The following is a 19,566-nucleotide window of genomic DNA, read 5'->3' on the forward strand; positions in this document are numbered from 1 at the left end:
CAGCTGGCTTAGTGTATGAAGCCAGAGCTCCCAAACTCAAAGCTGGACCGTTTGGCATGCATGAAGTACTAAAGATAATACACTCAGTTTTATCTTCATTCAAATTAATAAAGTTATGTGAAAGCCACAACTTAATATCATTAATACAACTAAGCAGGGAGTTTAGTGCGATACGGTCATTCGGTTTCATAGGCAAATAAATGTACAAATAGATGGAGTCTTCTTTCAAAATTCATCCAGTTTCTGTTCATTTTATTGGATTGTTATACTAGGAATTAGCACTAGGTAAATGTTGGATCAATGTTCAGTAGCCCAAATTACTGTAATATACTTTATCTGTGGTGGTTGTTAGGGTTAAAGATAAATATTAATGACCCAAAGTGAGCTTTTACCTTTAACACATTTTATATCCTGTCCCATCCACCATTTTTGAACGAAAACTCCCCACTCATTGGACTTTAAACACACTACAAATCTACGTTTTTAGCTGCTCCATTACAAGACCTGAGGCCCGTTCCAGAAAGCAGGTTTAGTGAAAACTCTGAGTTGGTTAACCCTGAGATGAGGGTAACTCTGAGTTTTCCGTTTCAGAAAGAGAGGTAACTTCACCTCAGAGTCAGTTACTATGGTAACTGAGCCTGTGAACCTAACCTGGTCGGGAGCAGGTTTTCTTCAAGAAACCTCGAGAGAAACGGTGAAAAAAACGGTGAAAAAAACAAAAGAATGAGAGAAATTAATTTCCTCATTCATTCATTCAGTCTGTATCAGGCGCATTTTAATGCAGTTTATCTGCATGAATAAAAAGACCTATTGGTTTATGTTAGGCAGACTATAAAAGTTTTTCTCAAACATGTCATGTCCTTAAATTGTTGACGATCCCGTTGATGAAAAAACTATTAATTCACAGAGAGTTTACGTGGGTATTGAGTCCCGACTATAGATGTATTTTCATTTCCACATAACCGATTTGAGAGGTATTTTTTATCACAGTCCATTAGATAGATACCTTATCCGTCCTCATATCACTAACATCAACCATCGTGGACAGGCTTTAACATCCCAGCAGATTCTTTGTGTCGCGTTACGTTTTTTGCAAACAGCAGTTTTCTTAACAGTGTAGCGGATCATACTGTAATAGTAAAGCCACTGTATGCAGAGCCGTCAGAAAAGTGTGACTAGCTCTGAAACGTTTTTTAAACGTTTTTGTAGTGTTCCCTGGACACAAACCAGCAAGAGCCATTAAAAAGAAATAAATGATTATACATTATAGTTCTGTTAATGATATGGTGCTGCAGCCTCAGAATGGGATTCGTAGCCTATAGTTTACTTTTTCGCCCGCAGGTTGCACCTAAATGAAATTATAGGTGTAATACAATTCCAGTTTTCACCAGTAATATAAGTTAACTGTGATTAAATATGAAATTATTACACTGTGAATGTGTAGCTACGCATTGACTCGAGCAGCAATTTTCTCCCACACCAATTCTCTCTCTTTTGCAGCAGCAGCCGCTGTCTTGCTTTTTTAACGAAATGAACGTTCAAACTCTCCGTTTGTGCGCATGAGTATTTCCGCCGACCCGTTTTGTTTGTGGTTGTTACCATGGTGAATCGTAGAATCATGGCTCCATTCATACTGCCTTTTAATAGTGGTTGTGCACGCGCGTAACCCTGAGTGAACCTACTCCGAGTTGATTGAACCAACTCAAATCAGCTGTTCTGGAACCGAAAACTCAAGAGTTTCCCATCTCAGGGTAAATCAACTCAGACATCAGGGTTAGACTCAGAGTTTGTTAAACCTCCTACCTGGAACGGACCCCAGGGACTGACATGGCAATCAATACATTTAACAACAAAGCTAGCCTATTATTATTCTAGCATCTTTTTTCTGGTGTTATCACTTCTTCACTTAGTACATTTGTTGGATCCCTGCTAGAATTAGTGAACTTAATCCTCATAATGTGAAAATGTGACGAGTGTCTGTTCTGCTCATTTAATCGATGGTGGCCTACGATGACAGACTTGTTCTAAGGTATAAAAGGTCAGTGATTACTTAATGCCTCCAAATCCTAAAATGCCTTAAATTGTCCTGGTAAATCTCGCATTCGGACTCCACTGAAAATCCAGTTACCAGACAAGTCCTTCCAGTCATTAGATGTTGTATCACAGACAGTATGTCCCAGCAGCCCTCTCTTGTCTGCTCTTCTGAGTTGTAAACATGTTTAAGGTTCAGGGCGTACAGGGACTCTACTGGGCCTGGGTCGTCTGATTCTTCGTCTCCTGCCATTTCTTCTGCCTCAGACTGAGCTCTGCGTCAGAAAAGGCTGCTGGGCCCCAGTTGGTGATCAGCTGCTGACCCTTGGAACCTGGAGTTCAAAAATCAAGAGACTATTCATCATAGGGGTAGGAATATTTCATTCAAGGTGGACTATAACCTTCACTTGTGCAATGATTTCTCTATAATGAATTATAAACAGCAAGTCAAAGCAACAGTCATTAACTAACTAATGTAACTGTGTCCTGTCTGTTGCGTTGCAGCAATGCAACTAGGTAATCATGGCCACTTTTTTTTTTACTTGTTTGCAGTTAGTTTAAGTCTAAATATCGGTTTAAGTTCAGCAAGTCCTTGTTTTTATTGTTTTGGGGGATTTTCACTTTTTTTTTTAAACCTTTAACTCATTCTATTTTAAATGTGAGATTAGTTTGTTAATTAATTTTAATCCAAAATGCTCTAGTTGCTCCCATACCTTGAAATAGGTCAGGCTCTTAATCATTAAACCAGATTTAAATACAAATCATTAACAAAAGTGAGCGCTATAATGTTGAAGTCATTCATTAATGCTTCAATTACTTTGTTTTATATTTAATGGTATCTTAAACTAAACTTTAGCCTTTTAGTTTCAACTGTGCATGATTTAACTTATATCAGATTAACTTTGAAAAGTGTGTGGCCATTTTAAATTCTTAAACCTTGTTATACTAAAAAAAAGACTGATATGGACATTTTGTCTATTAAAGTCGATATTTTACTTTGTAGTAAACAACATTTTTAACATGAAGCCTACAGCCAACAGTATCTGCGGAATTTAGATATATCATTGTTATGTTTTCTCCCTCCTTTTTGTTTGGCTGTTAACTGCTTTGAGGGAGCAGACTGTACATAGTTGGCTGAGAGAGTATGACAAGAATCTCCAGTTTAAACAGAGCCAAGTTGTTTCTCCTCTACTAAATCTACTAATGAACTCTATTGGGAAATTAGTAGGACAAAGGCGCCATTAAATTTATTCATGGCAGGAGTTCACAGTGTTGGGGAAAAAAAAACAATTCAAGCAGATATGCATGTGTCGCTCTGAAACTCATTAAATGTGGATTTTAATTTGTTACTTTTAATAGTAACATCTCCAGCACTAAAGGAATCATTACATGCATGGACTGTACCTAGGCCTGTCGCGATAGTCAATAAATCGAGTTATCGCATGATAAAAAAAAATTAGCTCGAAAATTTTTCCGGCCGCGATAATTTCCATTTGCATGCTTGTTTGTTTTCCTCGTCTCTCTCTACCAAAGAGACTGGAGGACCACTCTCGGTTCCTTAGCGTAACGAGGAGTCAACCCTCTTGTCAGTCGCATGGTCTTTGTGGGGGCGGGACTCCAGGCGGAGAGAGAGACAGACAAACGCTAGTTGAGAGTTGGAGCAGGGTTTCCCGCAGCGCTTTGCAGTTAAGGCGCCGTCAAAAAGAAAGTATATGAGCGATATCACCCGTGTTACTCTGCGTCCCGTTTTCTCCCTTTCATTCCAAACCACACAGCTGACAACCTGCAGGTGGAGGCGGTGGAGCCGGGCGCGGACATAAACGCCGCTGTGGACTCGTCAGTCTCGCAAGCGGTTTCAGGAAAGTGGCTGCATGTGTCCGACAATGCACAGAACATTAACGGTACAAGCCTACAGCTGTCCGCGGACACAGAGTGTGGAAAGTATGTCAGAGTTGCACTTACACGTGTGTGTGTGTGTGTGTGTGTGTGTGTGTGTGTGTGTGTGTGTGTGTGTGTGTGTGTGTGTGTGTGTGTGTGTGTGTGGCGCGCCCCCACGAAGCTCCGACCTGAAGAGGAGCAGAAGCCGCTGCCACCAAAAATGAAGACTGAAAAACAAAACTATTTTGGTACATTTACTTCGCCATGTGGCAGATAGCCATACAGATAGATTTAATTTATTAATTATATATTATTTAAATTTAATATTTTGTGTTAAATAATTGTAAAATGTAGTACAGAGTCTGTAGTCTGAGAACTTACATGTCACAAACGGCAATTCCACAACTGTACATCAGCGTGAAAGACGACATACTAAAGGAGATCAAAGACATATTGTGGATATTTAAAATGTCTTCCAGTTCCAGTGTTAAATATTCTTTAGAAATAAAAGTGTATTGATCTTTGAAAAGGTGTACCTGTATTATTATGCCATTATCATTATATTAGATGCAAATGGTCTCTCGATGACAATATTATCGTTTATCGCAATAATTTCTGGGACAATTTATCGTCCAGCAAAATTTGTTATCGTGACAGGCCTAATCACAGCTGCAACACATATATGATAGACAGGTCAGGGGTAAGGCTAACCAAATTTTAAACTGGCCTGATCACCCACTCTTTAGGGAGTTTAATTTGCTCCCCTCAGGTCGCCGTTTTAGGCTGCCTATGTTAAGAACTAAACGTGCCAGGGATTCTTTTATTCCTGTGGCTATTAGGAAACTGAATTCACTTGAGTGACATCTTTGAATTTTTTATACAGAAATGTTTTTATTTATTAATTTATTCCCATTAGTGTTCATTATGATATATTGACCTGTGTACTGTCCAATTGGATCTTGTCACTGGTTTTGGGGAAGGTGTCTCTATTGAAGGTGTTGATGTGTGTCCTGTGTTGTGTTTATAATGTTGCTTACACATGTATGTGTGTTTTTAGATATCCTGCTGCAAATCAAATTTCCTTTCTAAGGATAAATAAAGTGGAACTTGGAACTTGAACTTGGAACTTGAACTTGTGCCGAAAATACGGACACAGCTCTCACTCCAGTTATACAAGGACTCGTAGCGACGGCCCCGGTACCCCGTACCTCGGCAGTACCCAGAGGACTTCTTGTGGGACACGGTCTTAAACCTTCTCCAAGTCCCAAAAAACACATGTAGACTGGATGAGCCATAATTGAACAAATTTTGTAAATAATGTTTAAGATTGAGATAATACATGTATTACAGTGATCTTGTAAGGTGGGACAAGACACATTGAATCTCTTTCTGGAAATTTAACTTTGTGCTGCTGCAGTGTTTCTCCTAGGTTGACAGCTTTGGGGCAGCAGGTAAAAACAAATACTGGCCACAAATAGTATGAAAAATTGAGTTCAAAGTGTAACACTCTAATTGGTCCACACAATGGTGGTTAGTGTGTTGCCATTACCTGGTTGAATGAGCCGTAACATGCCCTCGTGTTCAGCCACCTTGTGCTTCCAGGTTTTGGTGTTGTTGGTTGCGTCTTCCAGCTTCTTCATCACCGTCTGTCTCACACAAGAAAACACAGACAAAGTTATTAACAGGTAATAAAAATACAAGGGGAGACCACTTTGGAAACCTTAAAGATTTAAGAACAGCACTTGTTGTAATACTGTATCAACAAATAACATAATTAATATTATAAATAGCTGCCTCCCAGCCAGCAGTCATAAAGTGACACCATGTGGTAAAGAAGGGTATTACGTAACTAAGAACTGATGTCTTTTTTCTTCTTCTTTTTTTTAGTAAATGGACAGATATTAAGTCATAATGTCATGCCATAATCCATTACTTCGCTTTACCTTGAACAGTTAATTATTTACAGTGAAAAAGTTGTTTCTGTGGATACCTGTTATCACTGATACAAACAGGTATACAGTGTTGGAACACGTTCATTAGAGCTGTATGTCATCAGTAAGAAGTCAAATTAGTATTACAATAAAAACCTTTTTATAACTGCAGAACCTTAAACAATAGCACACAAAATCATTTAGTAACATGCCTTGCAATTATTTTGTAATGGATTTGTTATTTAAGGAAAGAATATAGAAATATTTGGCATTACTTTTTTTCTTCACTTATATATGATAATTGTACCATGTGTTCTTTTAAAGATGCACTCCCTGATTTTGTTATAAAACAGTTCACACTTGAGTTCATTTTGAGATTTGGGAGTGCTCCTTTAACCAACAATGGCAATTTCTCAGCATTTATACTTTAAATGACTATTTGGTAAAATAATTGATAGATTAAGTGAAAATAGTTATGTGCAACTACACTTGCTTCTTTTCCTGCAGGTTTCTACTGAGCAATACTGTGATATAATTTACTGAAAATTTATTTAGAAAACAACCACATGTGGATCATTGGCTACTGCTGGCCCCCTGCACCACCACCACTATGACTGTTCTCAGCTGACCTGGTACTGCTCCAGCGCCCCCTGCCTCTCTTGCTCCAGCTGTTCCAGCTGTTTCATCGCAGCCTGCAGGGCGCTCTCCTTGGTCAGATGCGCTTTCTCAAGCTCCTTTTTCTCAGCCTCCGTCTCCGAGATGGCGCGCTGCTGCCGCAGGTGGAACTCCTCCAACTCTATCCTCTTTGTGGCCTCCTCCTCCAGTAACCTGCTCAGCAAACACATTAAACATGGATGAGTAAAGACTAAAATTATTCTGTATAAAGGCTTCTCATTTCTAGCTGGTCTGAGCCCTGCATTCATGCTAAATTGCATGAATACATTTTTCTCCTTTTTCCCCTGACAGAGACCAACATTTTTGATTTCATGTTAAATACATTATAAGCTGCAACACAATCGCAACATGTTTGCAATTCCCACCATCATAAAAAATACTGATTGTATATTTTAACTCAGCTTTTGAAAACATCAAACTTTTACAGTCTAGAGACATTTCAAATATAGAATTTATCAGATAATGTCAACCCTAATATCTAAAATGCGTAGAAGTGGATGTAGCAAAAGTTTCCTTAGTCCACATCATAAAATAAAGCAACTAATGTAAATCAACAGTAAGGTGGAGGTGGTTGTGGCATGTCAGTGTGTCAGCAGGTGGTGCTATCGTGCAATTATGGACTGCAATTTTAAGATTAGGCTCAAGTAAATGTGACTACAGATTTGACTTGTGGATAAACGCAATTTGATTTTTTTGATATTCTTTATCAAACACACTTTTTATAAAAAGGCAGCCAAAGATTTGAATGGACCAAAATGTAAGTTCAAGTTGGCATTATGACAGTGAATACCTTACTAGGAAATAAATGTTGCTAAACTATTGGCTACATCTCTACACACAAGGAACTCAAATTAGCCCTTAGCCTAAAAATGCGTACGCTGCTTTTCACACTAGTAAGCTTTACTTGAAACTTTTAAAATGTTGTGTGGTAGAAGATTGGACGACCCTGATCGCTGTCTTTTCTAAACTCAGTGGTTTAATTTAAGCACTCTGGTCAGCTGTACAATGGTGATGACAGACACACTACTGGTTAGTCAAACGTGAGGTGGAAAGTAAATGTCAGCAGAGAGGAAGGAAGGGCAGGGGGGTGGAGAGAGAAGTTGAATATCTGGTGATATGAGGAGCAGACTTTTATAGATTGTTTCATGTTAACTAGGCAGTGAATATGAAGTAAAAATATCTGCGGTGGAGAACTTTGATAAGCTGATAACAGAAGGCGACTAGCAGCTTGATACATCTGCAAAATGTGATAGTTATGTCATGGATGCGTGTCATTGTTCATGCTTGTGTACTAACAACATTTTAGACAGACTGTTGGGGGATGATGCATCTTCTGGTGGTTCTGGTTGGTTATGTTTTGTAAGTGTTCAATGTGGGTATTTTGTCATAACTCAACAGATTTTAATCTGAAAGTGTTTGTTATGATGCATAGAGTTAAATTTTTGCTTATTATTAGTAGATTTATAAATAGAGTGAAGGCAGGTTTGGAGGTGGCAGGCGTGATATGGATTCTCTATCGGCTGATACTCAAACAGCAGCAGGTGGTGTTGATGCTGTGATGAACTTCATTCAATATTTTCACAGCAACAAAAAATGTGTCTTAGTCTGTATTGTTTCCCAGGCTGTCTGTAGACATGGTATTTTGTTAGCTTGCTGCGTAAGAGTTATGTGCCGAGTTGAAATGGAGTGAAAAACACGTGCATCCCGGCTCAAACTGGCACTGTCACGGTCTGTTTTTTGGAGCACACCAAGAAGGCACATTTTGCCACAATTAAATAAAATATGTTTTTATCATGTGTGAAGGGCAAAACAATAGTTGTGGCATCACCAAAGTCACTCTTGTGGTCAAATGTAATCAAACCATTAAGGGTAAAGCTGTTTCCTGTCCTTCCTGTCCCAGTTTGCACAGTTGCATAGTTCCTAGTGTTTTACATATTCACATTAATATTAGTTGCTTTTTTATATTAACCTGCTGGTTTCTGGAAAGCTAACAACCACACAAAACAACTACTCAGGTTTACATGTTTGACTTTTCTTAAGCTACTAACTCGGTGTGCCCTAGATAGAGACTAAAACTTTCAGAGTTTAACATGCAACAGTATTGATTTGACTTAGACCAATTTAACCCCAATTTTCCTTAGTTGCTGAATACATTTGTGCGTAGCTACTTCTCCAACAGACCTACAGTATATGATGATACATTTCTTCCACTGACCGTGCCTGCAGCCTCCGGACAGCCTCCTCGTCCTGTCTGGCGCGCCTCTCATCCTCCAGAGCGTCCTCCAGTTGATGGTACATGTCCTCCAGCTCCTGAACCCGCTGCAGGTACTGCTCCAGCTCAGTGGACTTCTGGGCCACCTGCTCCTCCATCTGCTGCCGTACCTGTTGAACCAGGAAAAATACAGAGAAATACTTTATCTGGAGGTCAATATCAACACACCTGGTGGTCCTAAAGGTATACTCAGGACTCGCTTCTTACCCTTAAAGTAGTCTTGCTTTGCCAGGCCCTCCTCCAAAGCGTGCTGTAGGAGGGTCTGGCTACTCCACATAGCATTCGGGGATGGGAGGAAAATGTGCTCTGGTTTATTGGCATTTCTTTAAACCAATCACAATCGTCTTTGGCGGTGCTAAGTAGAGATGGTCCGATATCACTTTTTTGCTTCCCGATACCGATTCCGATACCTGAACTTGCGTATCGGCCGATACCGAGTACCGATCCGATACCAGCGTGTCATATATTTCATTATGTTTTAACATCTGTATACTACTATCTCTGTATGGATGTGATATGATTTCTTTCTTTGTTGTCGGTCTGGCTCAGGTTAAACTCTTTGTGAAACATGAACAAACGCAAACAAGGAATGCCCCAGAACTTTCTTTTATAGTTTTAATGAAAAAGAACATAAATAAACTACTTTAACGTAGATTTTCTTTAGGGCTTCATTACGTGGTATCGGATCGGTGCATAAACTCCAGTACTTCCCGATACCGATACCAGCGTTTTAGGCAGTATCGGAGCCGATACCGATACTGGTATCGGTATCGGAACATCTCTAGTGCTAAGCACTGGAGAAAAGCCCCGGTGCCGCTGCAAAATAGGCTCGGAAGGAACTTGTTTTGGTGGAACGTGTATGTTTAAAAGTTGTTTTAGTCGTGCAACAAAAATAGTCTAGCTAGCTGTCTGGATTTACCCTGCAGAGATCTGAGGAGCAGTTAACCATAGTCCTCAGAAATCCACCAGAGTTTAAAATGCCAACACAAAGAAAGCCGAAAACAACGGCTATCTGGCCTAAAGGTGTGAAATCCGGCGGATTTTCCGGCGGCAACGGAGCAATCCCGGAAGTGGAATGTCGTGGATATAGACTACCCTTGAAGTGACTATTTCAGCCCAGTATATGTCACATGTTCCATGCTAACTCTTTAGTAGTGTGATAGTGAGTGTAAATTTCAGTTGCCTGTAATTAATGGGCATCTCACTTGAATCTAGAATTATTTTCTGCTAAGGTGTTCATGAATTAGCTCAGAGATGAACATGAACATCATCATCAAATTCATCGTTTTAGATAGTTATCAAGCAAAAACATCAACATTGGCTACTTCCAGATTTTAAAAAGTGAGGATTTGCTGTTTTTTTTCATTTTATTTCACTGTAAACTGAATATTTTTGGATTTCAACCTATCAATCAATTTTCTGATATTTTAATTAGCAAATGAATTGCTAATGAAAATCACTTGTTTCAGCTCTATGGTGAATGATTTAAGGATGTTGTGTTTTTTTTTTTAAATGCTAACTCTTAAAATGTAGAGATATTGAGGTGAAGTTATACACAGTCTGTTCAACCCTATCAAAGTTATATTTAAAGTCCATTAGATACACATGTTGAGGCTTAGCTGTATCGTACATAGGCTTAGATATATATGTTGTATATCCATAAAGTCACTGAAGGACGATAAACATCATCTGCTGGTACACCGCATCCACGCTGTGCACTGAGCATGTCCAGATGTTATCACCAGAGGCAGTGAAGCACAGTATAGATGCCTTTTTTTGGTGGTTACATTTACCAAATGTACCTTTCAGTAACAAGTACGTGTCTCCAATTACAATCAAACGGCAGAGCCTGTCAACAATAGCTACATGGAAACATCTTAACCACATACTGTATTATTATTATTATTATTATTATTATTATTATTTGTAATGAGAACATCAACACAACTCAGAATAACTTGTCTCCTGTTTCAGCTTCACTCTGAGCTGTACATCTTAACTTCAAGTCTATTTCAAGTTGTTCTCCTGAGTATCTTTTTTACATTTCATTTAACCTGACACCGGTAGATATATAATTAAAATATTGAACTCAACTAATAAAAAAACACCCAACACTATACCAAAAAGAGGAAGCTGTCTTAAAGTTGCTCTTGCTCCACCACTTGTTCTGACGTAATGACCCGGTTGAATATGACAAGGAGTGCTTACCGTTTGCTCTCTCTCCAGGTCGATCCTGTAGCGGTCCTGGAGTTCAGTTTGAGTCTCAAGACGCCTTCGTTCTTCTTCTGCTGCATTAGTCGCCGCCTCCTCCAGAGCCTGCCAAAAGAAAAACAGATCATCAGATATTCCCAGTAGACAAAAGCACCTTCTCTGTTTCCTGTTGTTTTCACCCTTAAATTAATGTGCAATGTACATCTAACAGAAATAAAGAAGGCAAAACCTGATCAGGAGGGAATTACACTCACCTTATTTTGGTTTGAAGGCTAAGCAGCAAGCTGTTGCCTACAGTTTGTAAACCGAAGTGAATGCATTACCCTCAGTTATTTAAATGTAACACCTTTGTTTAACAGAGAGAGAGAGAGATGCAAGGTCTAAAGAGGAATTGAGAGTGAACATTATTAGTGCCCACTGCTAAAATGGTTCTTGCTAAGAAATGTAGATCGAAAAAATAAAACCGAAATTTAAAAAGGTAAACTGGGAAATTCTAACTGCTAAACCGACAATACATTAATGGACTGTATCACTTTGTCTTTTCCAACTAACTGCATAGTGACAGATTGGTTTTGATTTGTGGTGGATCTTAGTTTAGTGTCTGTCGCAGGAAAACTGAGAAATTAAGAAGATTTCATTCCACTTTAAAGGGATTTCTGCAGAGTCAAAAATAGAGATGCACTGATAGACCGGCTGGTGACCGGAATTGGCCGGTTTTCACGTGCTCGGCCATGACCGGCGACCGGCAGGTCAGTCTGACATATACCGATTTCCTGCCGGTCAATGCTAAAAAATTAACAGACAACATAAGTTACACGAGTTACAGTTCTCAAAGAAGCACGCACACACGGATGCGACAGCACAGTCTCTTTTTCCTTTCTCTCAACTTTTCCACCGTGTGTCGTGCTATTCTCGCACATGTAGGGAACTTCATGAATTAACCTGCAACATGTCAGCTGTTTGGAAATTCTTCAGCGTGTGTGCAGAAGAGAACAAGTTTGCAATATGCAACACCTGCAAGGAAAAAGTAGGATGTGGAGGGACTATACCAAAAACCAAAATTTTTAGTTGGATATTGGATGTTAAAAGGAAATGGTTCTAACATTGCACTTTAGATGTGTGTGAATTTCCCACACCAGGAGTAATTTATATAGTTCTATTTTATAGTGATTCATTATCTGTTCAAAAAATGTTCTGTTCTGTGCAAAATGTTCTATTAAAGAAAAGATAGAAAATGAATATTTGTGTGTGCTGTAAAGTGTTTAGAAGAAATGAAATCGGAATTGGCTAAAATCGGTATCGGCTGGCCTAACAAAGAAAATCGGTGCATTTGGTCTTAGGACACTTAATATTAAACTTTGGATAGGAACTTAGTTTGTTTTTCTTAAGTTGTCATCTCTTTTTTGGTTGTTTTTTCTGTCTCCTCGTTAAAATGAGAGAGACAAGAATGATGTTTGAGTAAAACAGGGAGTTAAGAAAATGCAGCTCTAGCAGACATTTGTGGTCTCTGAGGCTTTTCAGTTAAACATTGTCATCACTTTCGTATTTTTAATTTTTATGCAGAAGTTAAAAACTTTGTAGCATGTTTCCATTGTTTTGTACATTAAAGCAGATGTAACGGGAGAAATTAATCTTTAGGTTAATTGAGTTGTGCGGCTGGGTGAGCACTTACCCCATGTTGACTTGTCACTTAGCTGCGACAGACTATACATTATATAGCAGCATAGTGTGAGAACCAGACTGCCTATTGTGTGTGTGTGTGTGTTTGTGTGTAGGTGTATATGTGTGTGTAGCCCAGGGAGCCCCTCTCTCTCTCTGCGGGGCCATACATGTGTGTTCATTGTGCATTCATGCAACCATCTATGGGAGACAGGATTTTCACCTCAATGGCAAATTGTTGTGCAATCATTGGAGAGCAGTGTTATCCCACACAAAGACTGACTGTTGTTCCCTGTACTGTATGTTACACAACTACGATGTGAACTAGATTGACTGACTGTTGCTACATTTCACTCTTTGCAGTGGTGGGTGAAGTATTCAGATCCTCTACTTAAGTAAAATTACTAATACCTCACTGTAAAAACACTCTGTTACAAGTAATAGTCCTGCATTGAAATGGTTACTGAAGTAAAAGTATGTAAGTATCATCAGTAAGTATTAAAAGTAAAAAGTACTCAATGCAGAAAAATCTTCACATTTTAGAGACTGGAAACGTGCTGAATTGTAGACAGTTACATTGTTGGGTAGTTTCATTTATAATAAAACATCGTATTTTATAAACTAAATGCGTTTTGTGTGCAAAGATCTTAATTTGCAAAGTAACTAGTAACTAAAGCTGTCACATTAATGTAGTGTAGTAAAAAGTACAATATTTTCCTTTGAAATGTAAGTAGAAAGTGGCATGAAAAAAGACTCAAGTACAGTACAAGTACCTCAAATTTGTACTTAAGTACAGTACTTGAGTACATTCTTGATGTAGGTTGGTGGACTGAAACACCAGGGACAATTGTGGACATAATGTAAGCCCAGGGGCCAGATGTACAGTACAGGCCAAAAGTTTGGACACACCTTCTCATTCAATGCGTTTCCTTTTTATTTTCATAACTATTTACATTGTAGATTCTCACTGAAGGCATCAAAACTATGAATAAACACATGGAATTATGTACTTAACAAAAATGTGTGAAATAACTGAAAACATGTCTTATATTCTAGTTTCTTCAAAGTAGCCACCCTTTGCTCCGATTACTGCTTTGCACGCTCTTGGCATTCTCTTGATGAGCTTCAAGAGGTAGTCACCTGAAATGGTTTTCCAACAGTCTTGAAGGAGTTCCCAGAGATGCTTAGCACTTGTTGGCCCTTTTGCCTTCACTCTGCGGTCCAGCTCACCCCAAACCATCTTGATTGGGTTCAGGTCCGGTGACTGTGGAGGCCAGATCATCTGGCGCAGCACTCCATCACTCTCCTTCTTGGTCAAATAGCCCTTACACAACCTGGAGGTGTGTTTGGGGTCATTGTCCTGTTGAAAAATAAATGATGGTCCAACTAAACGCAAACCGGATGGGATGGCATGTCGCTGCAGGATGCTGTGGTAGCCATGCTGGTTCAGTATGCCTTCAATTTTGAATAAATCCCCAACAGTGTGAACAGCAAAGCACCCCCACACCATCACACCTCCTCCTCCATGCTTCACGGTGGGAACCAGGCATGTAGAATCCATCCGTTCACCTTTTCTGCGTCGCGCACAACCGCAGCGGTTGGAACCAAAGATCTCAAATTTGGACTCATCAGACCAAAGCACAGATTTCCACTGGTCTAATGTCCATTCCTTGTGTTTCTTGGCCCAAACAAATCTCTTCTGCTTGTTGCCTCTCCTTAGCAGTGGTTTCCTAGCAGCTACTTGACCATGAAGGCCTGATTCGCGCAGTCTCCTCTTAACAGTTGTTCTAGAGATGTGTCTGCTGCTAGAACTCTGTGTGGCATTCATCTGGTCTCTAATCTGAGCTGCTGTTAACTTGCGATTTCTGAGGCTGGTGACTCGGATGAACTTATCCTCAGCAGCAGAGGTGACTCTTGGTCTTCCTTTCCTGGGGCAGTCCTCATGTGAGCCAGTTTTGTTGTAGCGCTTGATGGTTTTTGCGACTGCACTTGGGGACACATTCAAAGTTTTCGCAATTTTCCAGACTGACTGACCTTCATTTGTTAAAGTAATGATGGCCACTCGTTTCTCTTTACTTAGCTGATTGGTTCTTGCCATAATATGAATTCTAACAGTTGTCCAATAGGGCTGCCGGCTGTGTATCAACCTGACTTCTGCACAACACAACTGATGGTCCCAACCCCATTAATAAGGGAATCAATTCCACTAATTAACCCTGACAAAGCACACCTGTGAAGTGAAAACCATTTCAGGTGACTACCTCATGAAGCTCATTGAGAGAACACCAAGGGTTTGCAGCGCTATCAAAAAAGCAAAAGGGTGGCTACCTTGAGGAATCTAAAATATAAGACATGTTTTCAGTTATTTCACACTTTTTTTGTAAAGTACATAATTCTATATGTGTTAATTCATAGTTTTGATGCCTTCAGTGAGAATCTACAATGTAAATAGTCATGAAAATAAAGTATATAATATAAATGATGCTCACACACAAAATGCATATATCATTTCCCCACACAAACTGTTCTAAAAGCAGAATACGCAGTGAGAGTGTGCACACCTGAGGCAAACCTCAGACCAGGTCTACACATGGTAGACTTGAGTGAATAATATAATTAAATATTAAATATAATAAGAAAATAATTGTATTGTGATCTGATCACTTTTTGTGATCACATTTATCACTCTTTTATCGAAGGCATCGTTTTATTTCCTGTATTGTAAAGCACTAAAGTTTGTTTTGATAACATAGCTATAAACCAAGTCATTGATTATGACATTTAGTAATGATGGTTGAGATGTTATTGCCAATGAGGATTTACGGAACAGCCGTTCTTTCTAATGATTGGTCTACAGATTGCAGTAGTGGAGCAGGCACAAGTATTGATCTGGAAATGAGTCACATTTATGGCCAAATGTGGGAGAGTAGATGAGGCTTCTGTGTGTGTGCCCAGTTTCCCAATGACTCAGATTTATACATGTGTGGATACATATACCTATGTACAGCTTTTGTATTTCAGTCTACACGATTTTATGAATCTGACCTCAGGAGTTCTTCGTTCTATACCTGATAAACTCTGATATATTAAATAAATAAATACACTTAATGTTCACTTTATTAGGTACGCCGGTAAAATCTTATGCAACACCTCAGCCAATAAATTCTACCTTTGCAAAGATAATAATGTCCAGTTTTGAATGAAACAGTCAGAGTGAAAATTTTACTTAGTTTTTATCATTGAGGTTGTAGTTTGCAGTGGTGTTGAACGGAACTGCATTAAATTGAAGTGTTTCTAATGTCTTGCTCAAACATTTACAAACATGAAGAATTAGAAACATATTTCAATATAATACAGTCCAGTACAACACCATTACTAAAGTAATAAACATACAGTTGAATTAACACCTCTCGGACAGTGTCAACAAAAACAGAACATTATTATCTTTCTAAATATAGAATTAGTGGGAGATCTGTTGTATTGGATTACATTAAAGTGTGTAGTTGTACCCAATAAAGTGGCTAGGAAGTGTTTATTACAGGAAAATAAACAGTACTTTGTATTTAAAATGGTTTTACTCTGAACTAATGTCATAACTTGTAACTAATTAGTAATAAATTAATAACTTAATCGTCACAGTTAAAAATGTAAAAGATACAGCGGGCCCTATCTTGCACCCGGCGCAGCGCAAAGCCCGACGAAAGTGTCTTTGCTAGTTTAAGACTGACGCAGTTGTCAATTTCCCATTCAGCGCCCACGTTGTTTAAATAGCAAATACACCTGCGCCCATCTGTGCGCCCATGGGCGTGCTGCTCTTACAGGGAGGTGTGTCCAGGTGCATTCTTGGCGTATTGCTATCTTGAGGCAGCGGGAAGTGATCAGCGCCACTGACCAACAAAAACCTGGTCTAAAGTCCGTTATCTTAACAGCAAATTAGTCAAATGTTCCTAGGCTCGTGCAAAGCGTGCGCACACTATGCTTGTCTCTCACACACACACACACACACACACACACACACACACACACACACACACACACACACACACAAAAAAACAAAAACAACAAAAAAAAAACTCTCACACACACACACACACACACACACACACACACACACACACACACACACACACACACACACACACACACGTAAGCGCAGCAGCACACAAACATGCAAAAGATTGCAAATAAAAATATTACGGTGCAAATCCTCCATCATAATAGCAATGTGCCAAGGTACAAACGCAACTGGCTTTTAAAAGGGAATGGGAGCTGACCCTCTGATTGGTTTATTGCATGTTACGCCCAAAACACACCTATGATTAATGAAGACACTGAGTACAACCCTTTTGAACCACGCACACAAACCCTTTTTTCTGCCGTCAAACCAGCAAAAGTGGATTTGGACACGCCCTAAACGCACCTGTGCCATGCGCTTCACGCCGTGCACTTAGATCGTTAAAATAGGGCCAGGCATGTTTTAATCGACTGTATGACATCCTCACCTCCTGTTAACTTCACAGTCATTTACAGCGTTAACAGGAAGCAGCCATTCGTCATCGGTATTTGGGGAATCCACATAATCCCAACCAGGCAGTCAGCAGTGTCAACAGACAGAAGTGTGAATCAGGTTTAAGGAGATTTACTGGAAAAACATGTATAATGGAGACTAATGTCACCTCTCTACCTACTTCCTGGTTCCAAACAATACACATTCCTCCTTTTGCAGCCAGTGACAGACTATTCATCAGTCGCAGGGTGGAGCTGATCTATTATTGATATTCATGAGCTGGAAGCGAGTTTCAGAGGAGACCCACCAGAGTTTAGGTGACCTACTTTAATTGTGTGTGTGTGTGTGTGTGTGTGTGTGTGTGTGAGAGAGAGAGACTGAAACCTGCAATTTGTCATTTATAAGAGCTCTATAGATAATACGGGTTTAGTCAGTTTGTGTTATTTTAAGGTGTGATGTTATCTGTGAGGAATGTTGAGTCAGCTTTAAGACTTTGTGTTGTGATGACATCAGTAGTACTTACTGTAACTGCAGCAATGATGATATAATTGAGAAAATATATCTATAAACAGTATTTCCTTTCAGGAAAATAGACTTCCTTCCTCTGATCAGAATTAACAAGCTCCGTAAAAGCAAAGGATTTCATACATGACATGATACAGTGATGGGATGTAACTAAGTACATTTACTCAAGTACTGTGCTTGAATACAAGTCTGAGGTATTTTACTTGAGTATTTCCATGGTATGCTACTTTATACTTCTATTCCAGTACAATTATGAAGCAAATATTGTTCTTTTTACTCCACTTAATTTGTCTGACAGCTTCAATTACTTTACAGATTCAGATTATTTATACAAAATATAATCAACTAACATTAAAAAGGGATATACACATTAAAGCATCAATAATTATTATCATAAAATATAATAAATAGGAAATAGGAAATGAGCCATTCTGCATAATGAGTACTTTTACTTTTGGTACTTTAAGTATATTTTGAGGCTTATACTTTTGTACTTAAAGCTGTAGTGCACAACTATTTATATTAAGGAATGTCTGTTACATTCAAACCATTGCCAAATGAGTTCATACAAAGCTAATTAAGCATATCAGCTCCACAAAACTATCTCCGTATTTCTGAGCTGAAACCCAAAGAAGTGCCGACAAAATGTTTCAGTCAGTGATTGTACTCCTACGAAAATACCTACATGTTCAGCAGAAGGACTAAAATCCCAAAAAGAAAGTGACCGAAAAGACAAACGGGGATAACCATTGATCTGGCTTTTCCTAGTTGGAAGGTACTGAAAAAAAAGAAAGGGACTGATGTCAGACACGTATGTCTTTCTTACTGCTTTTGAACAGGTTAGAATGGGTTTTGTAATGTATTAGGAGTAGGAATTATTGCGATCACCAAAGGCTTGCGTCATGTGGATGCGCCAACAGTTTTGTTACTTAGAATTCCTCATGGGGGCGGCAGAAACTACGCACTATAGCTTTTAGTAAGATTTTGAATGCATGACTTACTTTTCAACAAAGTATGTTTACACTTTAATATTGCTACTTTTAATTAAGTAAAAGATCTGAATACTTCCTCCACCACTGACATGATACTATGATGCTTATCAGACACCCAAAACATGCAAAGCGCTTTGTTACATCCCATTTGATTTAGCCGACGCTTTTATCCAAAGCAAATTCCAATAACTTCCAATTCATGCACCGATGGCGGAGCATAGGAGCAATTTGGGGTTCAGTGTCTTGCCCAAGGACACTTCAACATGGGACTGCAGGGCCAGGGAACAAACTACCGACCTTTCCATTGTTACACAACCGCTCTACCACCTGAGCCACAACCACCCTGCCTTTATGATATTATAGAGAAGAGAAAGTTATCATTGTGGCAATATTTTATCTTATCGCAAGGTAACCTGTAGAAATACGGCACCCAGGTTACAAAGTAATCTACCAGGAATGTGTGCTTGGACATATTTGATTGCACGTAAGGCAAAACGTTGAACCAGGTTCAGCTTTTTTTATTAATATTTTTTTATTTTCTCTGCATTAGCCCTAATGCAAGTGAATGTGTTTCTACACAGGGCTAAAAGTAAGTCTGAACTTCAGGGATTCATTCAGCGATAACCAGAGATTATCTGTCCATGTGACAAAACAAGAGCAGACAGAAACTCCTCTTCATAGTTTGAGGTTCTTAATTTTGTGTCAAGATGTGACTGATAATGCAGTATGATGAGGAGTACAGTGTAGTGAATAGAGATCCAGGAGTTTACTTTCCAGCTGAGGAAACTTTCCTGATAAAGAACAGACTAGACACATCCAAACAGCTACAGTCAGCTATGAAAATGACCATGTGTCTTAAATACAGACAGCCTGAAGTCCTTTTCA

General features: G+C 39.1%; 1 protein-coding gene across 1 annotated transcript in view; it reads right to left on the minus strand.

Moving 5' to 3' along the window:
* Positions 1–1,898: 1,898 nt before the first annotated feature.
* swap70b (switching B cell complex subunit SWAP70b) overlaps positions 1,899–19,566 on the minus strand; it is a 40,587-nt gene continuing 22,919 nt past the window's right edge. Inside the window, exons 8-12 of the mRNA XM_039807678.1 lie at positions 10,996–11,103; positions 8,731–8,897; positions 6,470–6,668; positions 5,459–5,555; positions 1,899–2,363 (exon numbers count right to left, since the gene is read on the minus strand). Coding sequence (XP_039663612.1) covers positions 2,245–2,363; positions 5,459–5,555; positions 6,470–6,668; positions 8,731–8,897; positions 10,996–11,103 — 690 coding nt within the window. The 3' untranslated portion in view covers positions 1,899–2,244. The remainder of the gene's footprint in view (positions 2,364–5,458; positions 5,556–6,469; positions 6,669–8,730; positions 8,898–10,995; positions 11,104–19,566) is intronic.

Source organism: Perca fluviatilis, chromosome 8 (genome assembly GCF_010015445.1).
Source record: "Perca fluviatilis chromosome 8, GENO_Pfluv_1.0, whole genome shotgun sequence".
NCBI classification, from domain to species: domain Eukaryota; kingdom Metazoa; phylum Chordata; class Actinopteri; order Perciformes; family Percidae; genus Perca; species Perca fluviatilis.